The sequence below is a fragment of the Meles meles genome, chromosome 6, assembly GCF_922984935.1.
Source record: "Meles meles chromosome 6, mMelMel3.1 paternal haplotype, whole genome shotgun sequence".
Classification (NCBI taxonomy): domain Eukaryota; kingdom Metazoa; phylum Chordata; class Mammalia; order Carnivora; family Mustelidae; genus Meles; species Meles meles.
This window is the reverse complement of record NC_060071.1, coordinates 115,167,499-115,182,852: the sequence shown is the minus strand read 5'-3', so window position 1 is coordinate 115,182,852 and position 15,354 is coordinate 115,167,499. Positions and strand designations below refer to the sequence as shown.

At 36.8% G+C, this 15,354-nt stretch overlaps 1 protein-coding gene across 1 annotated transcript in view; it reads left to right on the top strand.

Moving 5' to 3' along the window:
* The window catches only part of LOC123943124 (girdin-like), a 45,446-nt gene that overhangs the window by 11,421 nt on the left and 18,671 nt on the right, over positions 1-15,354 (top strand). Inside the window, exons 3-4 of the mRNA XM_046007008.1 lie at positions 4,307-4,432; positions 13,072-13,328. Coding sequence (XP_045862964.1) covers positions 4,307-4,432; positions 13,072-13,328 — 383 coding nt within the window. The remainder of the gene's footprint in view (positions 1-4,306; positions 4,433-13,071; positions 13,329-15,354) is intronic.

Here is a 15,354-nt window from a genome sequence, read left to right as displayed (position 1 = left end):
CTTGTTTTTCTTCCTAGTTTAATACCCATATATGTATCCCTAATTCAAATTATTATTATCCATTTTGAAAGGCTTCTTGAATAGAATTATACTGCTTTTATTCTTTTGTTACTTCTTTTGCTTTGTGAGATTTGTGTTGATGTATGTGATTAATAATAATTTTCATCATTGTGTAGTATTTTTTGTAAGAATATACCACAAGTTATTTATCTATTAAACTCTTATCTGATATGTGAGTTTTCAGTTGTTTGCTTTTTCAAATAATGTTGATAATCTTTGCTTTTAACTAGAAAGTTTAGTCCATTTACATTTATTGATCTTACTATTTGGATAGATCTCTGTCATTACATTATGCATATTCTATTGTCTCATTATTTTTCTGTTTCCTTTTCCTTCCTCTTATCATGTCAAAAACTGATTATATTTTTATTTTGTTGTTTGTATTGATTTTTTATTCCATTTTTTCCTTCTCTACTAGTTTAGAAATTATATGCTATATAACTCCCATTTTAGTAATTATATTAGCTATTTTAACATGTATAATTAACAAAGCTAACTGAAATTTTTGTTACTCCTGAGAAATTGTAAGATTTTATAGTGCTTTTAATTATTTTTCTCCTCTCTAAAAAAAATAAAAATAAAAAAATTTAAAAATAAATTATTTTTCTCCTCTCAATGTATATGCTTTTTTTTTTTTTTTGGTCTTATATTGATTCTATTCTTTCTTTTTTTTTTTTAAAGATTTTATTTATTTATTTGACAGAGAGATCACAAGTAGGTGGAGAGGCAAACAGAGGGAGAGGAGGAAGCAGGCTCCCTGCTGAGCAGAGAGCCCGATGCGGGGCTGGATCTCAGGACCCTGAGATCATGACCTGAGCCGAAGGCAGAGGCTTAACCCACTGAGCCACCCAGGTGCCCCTATTCTTTATTTTCAAACATAAATCAGATTTTTAAAAATTAAGGCTTGTTTAAATATACCCACATATTTACTATTATTTTTTGTCCACTATTCTTGCTTGTATTTCAGACTTTGTGAGTTAATTTTCTATTTGAAATCTATCCTTTATACTTTTCTTGGGGCGCCTGGGTGGCTCAGTGGGTTAAAGCCTCTGCCTTCGGCTCAGGTTGTGATCCCAGAGTCCTGGGATCGAGCCCCGCATCAGGCTCTCTGCTCAGCGGGGAGCCTGCTTCCTTTCCTCTCTCTCTCTCTGTCTGCCTCTCTGCCTACTTGTGATCTTTGTCTGTCGAATAAATAAATAAAATCTTAAAAAAAAAAAAGTGAAATCTATCCTTTATAATTTTCTTAAATGAGGGCATATGGTAAATTCAGTTTTTGTTTGCCAAAATGTCTTTATGCTGTCCCATATTAAAACATATCATTCAGAATAAAATTCTAACTGCCAGTTATAATATATCCTTGAAGAAACACTACTATTTTATGCACTATTACAAAATATATGGGGTACCTGGGTGGCTCAGTGGGTTAAAGCCTCTGCCTTCCGCTCAGGTCATGATCTCAGGGTTCTGGGATGGAGCCCTGCATCAGGCTCTCTGCTCAGCAGGAATCCTGCTCCCCCCCCTCCTCTGCCTGCCTCTCTGCCTATTTGTGATCTCTGTCTGTCAAATAAATAAATAAAATCTTAAAAAAAAATCTTGCCAGCTAACTTATCCATAGTATGAAGTGATACCAACTTTTTTTTTTTTTTTTAAAGATTTTATTTATTTGACAGACAGAGATCACAAGTAGGCAGAGAGGCAGGCAGAGAGAGAGGAAGGGAAGCAGGCTCCCCGCTGAGCAGAGAACCCGATGTGGGGCTCCATCCCAGGGCCCTGGGATCATGACCTGAGCTGAAGGCAGAGGCTTTAACACACTGAGCCTCGATCCCAGGGCCCTGGGATCATGACCTGAGCTGAAGGCAGAGGCTTTAACACACTGAGCCACCCAGGCGCCCCGAAGTGATACCAACTTTAAGATGCATCCCAGTTAAGGACACCTGAGTGACTCAGTTGGTTAAGCATCTGACTTGTGATATTGGCTCAGGTCATGACCCAGGATCATGAGATTGAGCCCTTTGTAGGACTCCATGCTTAACAAGGACTCTGCTTCAGATTCTTTCTCTCCCACTGCCCCAACTCCTTTTCCTCTCTCTCAAATAAATAAATAAATAAATCTTAATTAAAAAAAAAAGTTGCATCCCAACTGCAGAGTTGAGAAAACTTGTGTCTCAGAATCAATGAAAGGTGATATATTTTTCTTCATGCATTACATCTATCCTTTTGCTGTTTTTTAGCTTCTTTGTTATTAAAAAGCCACTCACCAGTCCAACAGCTATTTCTTTGTAATCATCTGTCCTTTCTACTATCTGCTTTTTAGATAATTCTTTGCTATTCTGCAATTTCATTTTGAGTGTGTAGGTAAGGAATTCTTTTTATTTACTCTTCTTGGGATTTGCTAGACGGCTTTATTGATATCTTTCAACAATTCTGTAAAATTCTCAGGCATTATGTCTTTTAATATTGACTCTGCCCATTCTCTAAGTTATAAATTTCTTGGACTCCATATAGACATGTGATAGACCATCTCATGTTGTTCTCTGTGTCTTCAAACTCTCTCTTACATTTACCACTTATTTTTTCCTATCTGCTGTCCTCTTGATAATTCCTTCATATAAATCCATTCATTCATGGGTGCCTGAGTGGCTCAGTCATTAAGTGTCTGCCTTCGGCTCAGGTCATGATCCTGGGGTTCTGGGGTCCAGCCCTGCATCAGGGTCCCTGCTCAGCAGGAAGCCTGCTTCTCCCTCTTCCACTTCCCCTGCTGTGTTCCCTCTCTAGTTGTGCCTCTCTCTGTCAAATAAATAAATAAAATTTTAAAAAAATTCATTCTTCAGCTAGGTCTAATCTGCTTTTTAAAGTGTCCATTCAATTTTTGAATTAAAATTATTATACTTTTCATTTCTCTAATCTTATTCAGTTGTTTTTTCCAACATGTTTATTCTTTGTGGTCTTGTGACTTATTTGTATTTTCAAAATTCTCTTTTATTTTTTATTAAGGATTTTTAAAATTTTATTTTTATTTCATATTATTATTATTATTACTATGTTTTTGTTTTTGTTTTTGTTTTTGTTTTTTGAGAGAGAGAGAGAGAGTATGTGCAAGCTGGGGGAGTGAAGGCAGAGGAGAGGGAGAGAAAGAATCTTATGTAGGCTCCATGTTCCACAGGAGTCCAACACAGGGCTCCATCTCATGACTCTGAGATCATGACTTGAGCCAGGATTGAGTTGGATGCTTACCTGACTAATCCACCCAGGCACCCCAAAGATTTTAAGTAATCTCTACACCCAACCTGAGGCTTGAACTCACAATGTCAAGATCAAGAGTTGCACTCTCCACCTACTAAGCTAGCCAGGCACCCCTCTTTTATTTCTTTAAATGGTTAAACATAGTTATTTTGTATTTTCTTGTGCAGTTCTACTTCCTATTATCTTGTAAGCATAAAATTCTAAAACCCGATAACTTTAGAAAAATACATTCTGTTCCTTCAGTACATTAAGCACCATGTGATACGATACATTTATACACTTTTAAGAGATTTATGTTAATACATTTTTCTTGGTTTTATTTGAATCATACAAATTTTGTTCTTAACAAAAGTTACTTAACAAAAGTGTTAACAATTACACTTTGCATACTTTGTTCTTAACAAAAGTGTTAACAATTACATTTTGCATACCCTTTTGACAATACGAGGAGATACTGTATTACAGGTAAATACACCCTAATCTTTACCCTCAATATAGATATGGATGGAACACAAAATTGTTGATTTACTAAAATCAGATTTTAAAAAATTAATTTATATAATAATATAATGCACAGGAATTGATTTGTAGCCAAAAGTAAAACATATACTGGTATATCTTTCATCAGTGGCCTTCTAAATTTCAAGTTTCTTATAAAGGTTTTATTGGATGTGAGTTAAAATTTCCCCAGATATCTTACATGTGTTTTCTTGATTCCTATACTCTTAGAAATTATATTTATTCAGATGTGCTTCATTTAAGGTCTTATAAATTATCAGGTAGCAATTTTTTAAAAAAAAATGTAAAGTAGTCTTTTAGGTCAACATGTTACTTGTTATTTTCCTGAGACCCATTGCATTGGTTACCATAGCAACTCAAAATAAATATTTTAAAGTTGTATTCTGTTTAAAGCTGCTTATTTGAGCTTGTGTGGGTTAGAACACTATTGGTTTTCATCAGTAGGGTACTTGTTTAGTTAATTAATTTGTATTTCACTTTGTAGGCTTGTTTTGATCCACCTGTTGTGGTTCCCACCAAGAACCCAGTGATGTACAACAAAAGGGCAGCTGACCCAGTCCATCCTGACCTTACTGGTTTGTTGGTGAAAAACAAGAATCTTTTAGCTGAGGTATATGGATTATCTGAAAATAAAATGCCAAGGGAAATTATGTCCTCTGCAAAAGTATGAAGAGAAACATTCTGATAAGGGCTCAAAGTATTATCTTAACTCAGTTTTGCTTTTTTCTTAATATTGAACTGCCTTATCACGGAGAAGCACTAATTTAGACCCAAGTCTGTCTTTTGCTAGACAAATTCTCTTGAGTATCATATGTATTTAAGTGCTTTTGAGGTGACTGCTAAATGCTGTATTGTTAAAATAGTGTTTAGGAACTGCCATGCTCAAAATTTATGTAAAAATAATAAATTATATGTTTTAAGCATTTTTTTAATGGAATGGTTGATTCCTACTTAAAACATAGCACTGGGGCTCAGTGGGTTAAAGCCTCTGCCTTCGGCTCAGGTCATGATCCCAGGGTCCTGGGATCGAGCCCCTCATCGGGCTCTCTGCTTGGCGGGGAGCCTGCTTCCCATTCTCTCTGTCTGCCTCTCTGCCTGCTTGTGATCTCTGTCTGTCAAATGAATAAATAAAATCTTAAAAAAAAACAACAACAACAAACAGAGCACCAAATGTCAAATACCCACTAGTCTTATATAATACCTGATGAAACAGGGATTGTGGGTGGCTCAGTCCTTTAAGCATCTACCTTCCACTCAGGTTATGAACCTGGGGTCCTGGGATGGATCCCCACATCCAGCTCCTTGCTTGGTGGGAAGCCTGCTTCTCCCTCTGCCTGCTGCTTCTCCTCCTCCTCTTCCTCCCAGATTTATTGCCATATAATGGCCATATAACATTAAGCTTGAGACGTACATGTGATGTTTTGATATACAGATATTTTGCTAAATAATGACCATGATAATGTTAATTAATACTTCCATCACCTCACATAATGACTGTGTGTGTGTATGTGTGGTGAGAAGGTTGGTTTCTTCTGAGACCTTTTTTTGGCTTATAAATGGTCATCTATTCTCTGTGTCTATATATATGTAGATAAAAACATTTCTTTCAGTTTTATTTATTCTAATATTTTCCTTCCTTTAGCATAGGGGTGAATGAGCTTAAATTTAAATGGGATTTATATAAGTCAATCCATTTTATAACACTGGAAATATTTCTTAATTTGTCTTTTTTTTTTTTCCCTAGAAAAATGTAATGCCAATTCCTGAAAACTAGAGCAGTTTTAGTAGGGGTTGCATCAATGCTCTTGTCCACAGTATAACTTCCTACTAATATTTACTAAGTTTGGGATTTTTGATCATTCAGATTTAGATTAGATTAAGGCTTTTTTTGGTCTATGCTTAATTCACAAAGATGCGTTTTAAACCAAATTGTCAAAAAAAAATCACAAGTTTTAAACCTTGTCTAAATGTAAGCTATTTTTAAGAATTTTGAAGTACTTTTTATTTATTTTTTAAAAGATTTTATTTATTTATTTGAGAGAGAGAGAGCTCAAGCAAGGGGGAGAGGCAGTCGGAGAGGGAGGAGCAGACTCCCTGCTCAGCAGGAAACCGGATGCCAGGCCTCATCCCAGGACCTGGAGATCATGACCTGCACCAAAAGCAAGCTCTAAATCGACTGAGCCATCCAGGTGCCCTCAAAGTACTTTTTAAAAGTATTTCTCTACATGTACATAAATCATTTGGTAACTATAAATGTTTTTAATCTATTTATCAAAGCAGAAATATAAAAGTCTCTATGAGGTCTCATTTTGACTTCATTTTAGATGGTATATATAAATAAAAGAATCTAGTAATTTCAACAGAATACCTTCAGCATAAGTCATTTTTCTTTTTTCCAATAACCTATTATTTAATCCACAGGAACACAATTGTCTTGATAAGGCAGTTTTTCTGCTCACTGTATGAATCTAAAATTTTTTGTTATAGTCAACTTCACTTCTTTATTGGACATACAAAAATAATTGTCCTATGTTTCTGTCCAATAATGGAGAAACAGGAACAAGAGGGACTATATTTAAGAAAAGCCAGATATGGACGTGGTAAATATTAAAGTGTTCAGTTGGTGATTGTGTTGTCTAGTTTAGGCACTATGACATTGAACTAAAACTCTTGCATAGTGCTGGATAGGCTGCTATAGGAATAAATAGGAGTTAAACAACTTGTAAAAAAAAAAATGTTACTGATAATATGTATAATAAGGCCTGTGTGTTAAACTTAAAATACATTTAAAGCATTTTGCGAGTATTTTTAGTGTGATTTTTCATGGAAATTTTTCATTTGTGAGGGCAATGTGACTGTGTTTATGCAGATAAGATTTTTTTTTTCTTTCCTTAGTGTAGTAATAAGGCAAATAGTAGAAACCTAGTAGATGCAGCCAGCTCTGGGTGGGGGGAATGGAGGCAATGCCAATTTTGCTGCTAAAGAAAAATATATCAGAACCAATTATTATTAATTTTACTTGCAATTTTTATTAAGATAATTGAAGAAGCACATGCAGTTTTTTTAAAAAATATTTTTATTTATTTATTTGACAGAGATAGAGAGGGAAACAAGCAGGGGGAGTGGGAGGGGGTGAAGCAGGCTTCCCACTGAGCAGGGAGTCTGATGTGGGGCTCAATCCCAGGACCCCGGGATCATGACCTGAGCCGAAGGCAGAGGCTTTAACCCACTGAGCCACCCAGGCGCCCCCCAGCACATGCAGTTTTAAGAAATAATACAGAGAGGAGCACCGGGGTGGCTCAGTAGGTTAAAGCCTCTGCCTTCGGCTCAGGTCGTGATCCCAGGGTCCTGGGATTGAGCCCTGCATCGGACTCTTTGCTGGGTAGAGAGCCTGCATCTGCCTCTCTGCCTACTTGTGATCTCTGTCTGTCAAATGAATACATAAAATCTTTAAAAAATAATAATAATACAGAGAGATCCCTTATACACTTGGCTGAGTTTATTCCACAATTTTGCAAAATATAACTACCTCAAGATTGACATTGAGGCAACATATCTACCAGTCCACCAATCTTATTGAGATTTCCCCAGTTTAACTTGTATTCGTGTGTTTGTATGTATAAAGTTCTAAGCAGTCAAGATACTGAACAGTTTGAACACCACAAAGATCTTTCCTGTTGCCATTTCATATCCACACCCACTTCCTTCCTACCCCCAACCTGTGGTAACCACTAATCTTCCCTTCATTCTGAAGTGTTGTCATTTCAAAGGTGTTTTACACATAAAAAGCTAAACACAAATTATCATATGACCTTTAAAAGAAGAGTCATATATGATCTGAAGTGACAACTAAGGATAGAATAGATATCCTTTGCTTGTATTCTTAGAACATTCTGCTCATACCTCTATTATTGTACCTGTTAAGGTATATTCTAATTATTTGTTTTATAATTGGTCTCCCTGATGAGCTGATAAATTTTTGAGAGTTCTTAATTTTCTCCTGGCACGTGCCTGGAACATAGAAGATACTGAAGGCTTGTTGGTCAAATAAAGAATGGCTTGGAGAGGTGCTAGATGGGAAGCAGGAAGATCAAGTAGGAGGTCTTGTATCAAACAGTGCATAAGATAGACAATGGGGCCCTAACACAAGACAAGGCAACAAGGCAGCAGGCACGGAAAGAAAGGGGTAGATATGAGAGACAGACGTAAAATGAACAGAACTAGTAACTTGAGGGGAGGATTTAAAAAAAGGGTTAATCAAGAAATGACTCTGATCTAATATGTTTTTACAGAGATATAAATGAATTTTGAACTTTCCATTTTTAAAACATTTGATCTTATTAAAGTCTTTTCTAAATGGATTTTTTTAAAAAAATGGACTTTTCATAGAATACTTAGCCCATTATATTAAGTAAATAAATTTATGTTTAAATAAATTGGTTTTAAAACACACTCCGGGGGCGCCTGGGTGGCTCAGTGTGTGAAGGCCTCTGCCTTCGGCTCGGGTCATGATCCCAGGGTCCTGGGAGAGCCCTGTGTTGGGCTCTCTGCTCAGCGGGGAGCCTGCTTCCCCCTCTCTCTCTGCCTGCCTCTCTGCCTACTTGTGATCTCTGTCTGTCAAATAAATAAATAGAAATCTTTTAAAAAATAAATAAATAAAAATAAAACAGACTCTGATCTGCAATATATAGACATAGGGATGAAGCAAATCATATTTGGTAACAAGTAGAAAATGAAAAAGGATTACCTGGGGAAAGGAGTGGACATGTCAAAAAACGTTACAGGGACCCATGGCTGGCATAGTCAGTAAGAGCATACAGCTTTTAATCTCAGGGTCATGAGTTCAAGCCCTACCTTGGGCATGTCCTGGTTAAAAGAAAAAATGCTACAAAAGAATAGCTCCTTTGCAATAGCTAAAACAGGCATAAAAAGTTTTACTTGTATGAAAAGTAAGAAGGGGGGAAAACTGACCCTAGATTTGATTTAGCACAAGTTAGAAAGATTTAAACCAAACCATTTCATTATCAACCAGTGATGGTAAATTCTCTTAACTAATCACTCCTTTTCTCTAGGCAGAATTTGTTAAATCTGTTATTTCACTAACGGTTGTATTTTATTCTAAGAAATTGTAGTTTAATGTTACTGTAATTTTTTTTTTTTTTTAGAATTCTTTTCTTCACTACTTCAGGCTGCAAAACTGATTCCTATTCAGAATTTTGTCAGAATGTCCTAAAAACCCAGCTTCATATTATAAGCCATGTTCCGCTATGGTAGGAAGGCCATAGTATCCTTTGAGAATTGCTTAAGGGTCAAGACTATAGAGCAGCTTTTAATAATGCATAGTTTGGGGGAAATGGATTTTAAAAAAGAAGATTGGTCTGAAAAATGGAATTAAAAAGCAGTCTAGATGATGAAGTCAGTGCAGCCCTGGAGACTGTGGGGCTGGCTATGAAGTGTTCATTCAATTCCAGACTCTTCTTCACCCTGGGAAGCTTTACAAAATGTAAGATGCATTTAAAAAACCCATGCATTCATTTACATCTTCTGTGATCATTTAAAGAACCCCTCCCCCCAATATAGAATTTGTTACATCCAGTTTAGCACAGTTCCTTAATATCCACACCAGGAATACCTCCATGCAAGAGAAAAAGAACCTCCGAAGAAAACTGGAAAGAAGTAATTAGGGAGGGAGAGAAAATGGAGTTTGATGAATGCCAAGGATCAGTCATGGATTCACTGCAGAAAGCACAAACCACCTTAAATATTTCAAACCGAAAATGATTTAATGCAGAGAATTATGTATACAAAGTGATTGGAAGGTCTGGGTGCGGGAGCTGGAGCCAGACTGGATGAATGAGTTCAAGGACACACACTGTGAGTGAGATCCTAAGGTCAGGAAGTTGTGCTATTGTCACTGAGCCTTTATTTACTTATTTTTATTTTTTAAAGATTTTATTTATTCATTTGAGAGGAAGAGAAAGAGAGAGAGAGGATGAACAGGGGGAGGGGCAGAGGGGAAGCAGACTCCCCACTGAGCCAGGAGTCTGACACAGGCCAGCCCCAGGACCCCGAGATCATGATCCCAGCCATGACCATAGCTGAAGTCATAACCCGCTCAGGTTAAGGGTGTCTGACTGAGCCAGACACCCTCCTCCTGAGCCTTTATTGCATAGGCACAACTGCTTCTCAACCTCCATGAAGATGTTAGCTAAGTAATGCCTTTTTTCTCTACCTCTGTCCTTGACCCTGCTTACCAGTGGAATTAGTAGTGGGAAAATGGCCTCCCCTCTAAATTTCATGGGAATATTCTCTCTTTGGGGCAGTTCAATGTACACATAGCATGGCTCTCAAAGTGTAGTGTCCCAGACCAGCAACATGAACGTCACCTGGGATCTTGGTAGAAATACAAATTCTCAGACCCCATGCCAAACTAGGAACTCTGGATGTAGTCCTATCAATCTGTTTTTTAATGAGCCCTCCAGGTAATTCTGATGCATTGCTGAAGTTTGAGAATCATTGGCCTAGAGAATCCTGGCCCCCATAAGGACTCTGGAAACAAAGTTTTATTTCTAGCTCTGCAGAATAAGAAGACATCATAGGGGTGGAATGGATACCAAGTGCCAGTGACCATATCCAGAAAAGGGCATGGCCGATGGTGTCAAATGCTTCAGTGACATGTGGAATATGGTGACAACTGGAAAGAAATGAATGAATCTGTTAAGGGACCACTGGTGACTTTTGAGAGAAGAGTTTCCAAGGTGGAGAATGAGGGATGAAAATGGAATGATACAAAAATGGAATTATAGTAGATGAAGAGTGAGCACAGGGGATTCTTACTGTGTGTGTGGCTGGGCAATGAAGAAGAGAAGTGGGCTTTTTAGCTTAAGCCCAAATCTTTCCCTTCATCTTCATGACCTTGCCTGTGTCCTCTACCACCTCTTCTCCATTCCAGATATCTCAGTCACTTCTGCAGCTAATTAGGGAAGTTTGTGGAGTGCCTTTTGTATGACATAATTTCAAGTTCCAAGGGAGCATGGACTTCAATTTAGTGTGTACCTGCAATTTAGTTGTATGTTTTCAATTTAGTCTATTATATTTTTGTGCGTGTGACAGACACTATGTAGGTCTTTGATATATGTTTTTATTCCTTACCAGCACAATGTGAGGTGGGTAAGAAAATTTAACTGACTTGCCTGTGGCCACAGGTTGTCTTGTTCCTCCAAATTTTGAGATCTTTCTGTTCTTCCATACTTTCTGTATAAACCTTATGGCCTCACTGAGGTATGTATTTTTAGTGGTGATGTAATAAAAAAAATACATAAAGGTATGTTTTGAGAACATATGATGTTCATTTTATTGTTTTAATTGCACGGAATCTTTTAGAATTAGAACACATTTTATACACATACTGAACTAAAAATTTAGTTTCCTATGGCCTGCGCTATTAGGAACTATACCATTTGTCATTAATGTAAAATTTTTCCATAATTAAATATTCCTCACCCTTTTCTGGTTATAAAGCTAATGATTTTTTATAATGTCAAATCAAATTTTCCCCCTTTCCTCCTCTTTTTTTTTTTTAAGATTTTATTTATTTATTCAACAGACAGAGATCACAAGTAGGCAGAGAGGCAGGCAGAGAGAGAGGAAGGGGAGCAGGCTTCCTGCTGAGCAGAGAGCCGGTGTGGGGCTTGATCCCAGGACCCTGGGATCATGACCTGAGCCAAAGGCAGAGGCTTTAACCCACTGAGCCACCCAGGCGCCCCCCCCCCCCTTTGCTTCTCTTTTATAAGTTTACCGGGATCATACACCGTCTACTAAGAAATTTGAATAAATTAGGTTAAATTAAACGTTAATTGACCCCTGAATGTTAACAACACCTTGATTTTCTTTATCTACTGAACTTTCTTCACTTAATCAGATAGAAGAACAGAGACTTTTTTTTAAAGTTTTTATTTATTTATTTGACAGAGAGAAAGAGCCAGAGAGCATAAGCAAGAGGAATGGCAGAGGGAGAAGCAGGCTCCTCACAGAGCAGGGAGCCTGATGTGGGGCTTGCTCTGAGGACCCTGGGATCATGACCTGAGCCAAACTCAGCCACTTAACTAACTGAGCCACCCAGATGTCCCTGGTCTTTTTCAGTTAGCCGCTTGTGGCTCTTTACTCTTGCTTTCACTCTCACAGGTCATCACTCTTCATAACTTTAGGATCTTTTCTTTCCTTTGTTTGCCTTTAAAATATAGTCAATTTAAGCTTCATTCTTTCTTTTCACTCTCCTATCCACCCATTTCTCTGATCACGAAGGACAAGGCCAGGAAACAAATGGAATCTCTTTAGGAGAAAAGCCTCTGAATCCATTCCTCATCACAACCAGCATAAAGCAAACATCTATGACCAAAGCACTAAGTATTTCTTTTCTGCTAGGAATTATAGAATTCATTATTGGTATAATTTACTCTTATAATAAGATTTAAACAACTTTAATGTTGACGAGAATAAAATAACTTATTCCAAACTGTATGTGCCATTTTGATATGATTTTTTAAATTACGCTGCTTTGGTTGTTACTTTATTTTTTTGATAAGTTTATGTATTTATTTAAGTAATCTCTACAATCAACATGGGGCTCAAACTCATGACCCTGAGATCCAGAGTTGCACCCAACTGAGCCAACCAGGCACCCCCTGAAACAATTTTTAAAATATATGTAACATTGGAATACGCTGTTAGGAAATTTGAGAGTCTTCATTTTATTCTATAATAATGTATAATAAGGGCACCTGGGTGGCTTAGTCAACTGAGAAACTGACTCTTGATTTTGCCTCATGTCATGATCTCTCAGGGACCTGGAATCGAGTACTGAGTCCGGCTCTGCACTCAGGATTCTCTCTCTCCTTCTCCCTTTGCCCCAAGCCCCACTTGCTCACTCTATCTCTGTAAAATAAATGAATAAGTCTTTTAAAAAAATGATGTATAGGGGCGCCTAGGTGGCTCAGTGGTTAAGGCCTCTGCCTTCAGCTCGGGTCATAGTCTCGGGGTCCTGGGATCGAGCCCCGCATCAGGCTCTCTGCTCAGAGGGGAGCCTGCTTCCTCTTCTCTCTCTCTCTCTTCCTGTGTCTCTGCCTGCTTGTGATCTCTGGCAAATAAATTTTTAAAAAATCTTTAAAAAATGTATAAATTAAATACCCATAATGATTTAAAGTCATGAATTTTCTAAAACCAAAATTATGATTTTCCCTTTCTCATTAGCTAAGAAATCTTCAAAACAAGCTCCTCATAAAAGAAACATCATTGCAAGAGATGAAGAATGTGCTAGAAAGTTATAAAGAAAATAATGTGCAACAGTCTTTTCAGATAATGTCCCTGAAAGATGATATCAAGGATCTAGAGGAACTTATTGCTTCTCTAACCAGAATTAAATCTTTGAAAAACACCAATATTCAGAATCTTGAAAGAGGTAACTGGGATCTAACTGAAAGAATTATAGAACTAGAAAACCATCTAAGGTAGGAAATTTTCTAGTGTTTTTTTCAAACATGTCATTTGTCATAAGCTTGAAAATAGTATATAAACTCTATATTCCTGATTGATCATGGAATTTAAACTTAGTAAGATTTCCTATAATACCTGACTCAAAATTACTATGTATAAAAAAACATTTTTATTGAAATATAACTTACATATGATTAAAATTCACCCCTTTAATCAGTTGTACTTCATTAAAAAAGAAAAGAAAAAATTCACCCCTTTAAAGTACACAATTTGGTAGTTTTTAGTATATTCACAAGGTTGTGCAGTCATTACCACTCTTCAATTCCAGAACATTTCACCACCCTCTAAAGAAACCCCACATCAATTAGCAATTACTCCGTATCACTCTCTTTAGTCTCTGACAACCACTCATCTACATTCTTTCTCTCTGAGTTGCCTTTTCTGGACATTTCACATGAATGCCATCATACAGTATATGGCCTCTGTGTCTCCCTTATTTCACGTAGTGCAATATTTTTAAGATTAACCTATGTTGAACCATAAATCTGTATACTCCACTCCTTTTTATGGCTGAATAATATTCTGTTGTATGAATATACCACAATTTCCTTATCCATTCATCAGTTAATGGACATTGGGTTGTTTCCCCTTTTTGGAGGGGCTTTATGAATAATGCTGCTGTGATGATTCTTGTGTGAGTTTTTATGTGACTGTATACTTCATTTCTCTTAAGGATATGCCTTGGAAGTAGAAGGCTGGGTCATAAAGTAACTCTAATTTATTTTTGAGGAATTTCCAGACTATTTTCCAAGGTAGCTGCACCATTTTACATTCCTATCAGCAATGTATGAGCATTCCAATGGCTCCACAGCCTCACCAACACTTGTTACCATTCATCTTTATGATAGCTATTCTAGTGGATATGAATTCGCATCTCATTGTGACTTTAATTTCTATTTCCAAAAGATTTAAGAGTTGAGCATTTTTTCATGTGCTTATTGGCCATTTGTGTATCTTCTTTGTAGAAATAGAAATATCTGGGGCGCCTGAGTGGCTCAGGGGTTAAGCTTCTGCCTTCAGCTCAGGTCATGATCTCAGGGACCTGGGATCGAGCCCCGCATCGGGCTCTCTGCTCAGCAGGGAGCCTGCTTTCCCCCCTTTCTCTCTGCCTACCTCTCTGACTACTTGTGATCTCTGTCAAATAAATGAATAAAATCTTTTAAAAAAAAGAAATAGAAATACCTACTCAAATCCTTTGCCCAATTTTATTTTATTTTTTAATTTAAATTTATTTTTTTAAATTTTAAAAAGATTTTATTTATATTTTTGACAGAGAGTGAGAGAGCACAAGCAGGGAGAGTAGCAGAGGGAGAGGAAGAAGCAGGCTCTGCTGAACAGGGAGCCGATGGAGGACTCAATCCCCGGGTCCTGGGATCATGACCAAATGAAGGCAGACACTTAACCATCTGAGCCACCCAGGCGCCCCTGTTTAATTTTTAAATTTTAAATTCAATTAATTAACTCAACATATGAATTAATAAATATACTACTAGTTAATTAATAAATTAATTACTAGTTCAATTAATAATTTATTAATTATTGATTAATGACTAGTTTTATTAATAAATTATTACTAGTTAATAAATATAATATATTACTAGTAAATATAGTATATTTCTAGTTTACTAAGTAGAGGTCCATACATATTTTAGGATTATTTGTTTCAACTCTGTGAAAAAAGTTGGTGATCTTTTGATAGGGATTGTATTGAATGTTTAGATTGATCTAGGTAGCTTAGAGATTTTATCTTATATGATACCCAGTGCTCATTACATCATGTGTCCTCCTTAATGTCTATCACCCAATTACCCCACCCCTTACCCTTACCCCCCTCCCCTCCAGCAACCCTGTTTGTTTGCTGACATTAAGAGTCTCTTACGGTTTGTCTCCCTCTCTGATTTCATCTTGTTTTATTTTTTCCTCTTTTCCCCTATGATCCTTTGTTTTGTTTCTTAAATTCCACATATGAATGAGATCATA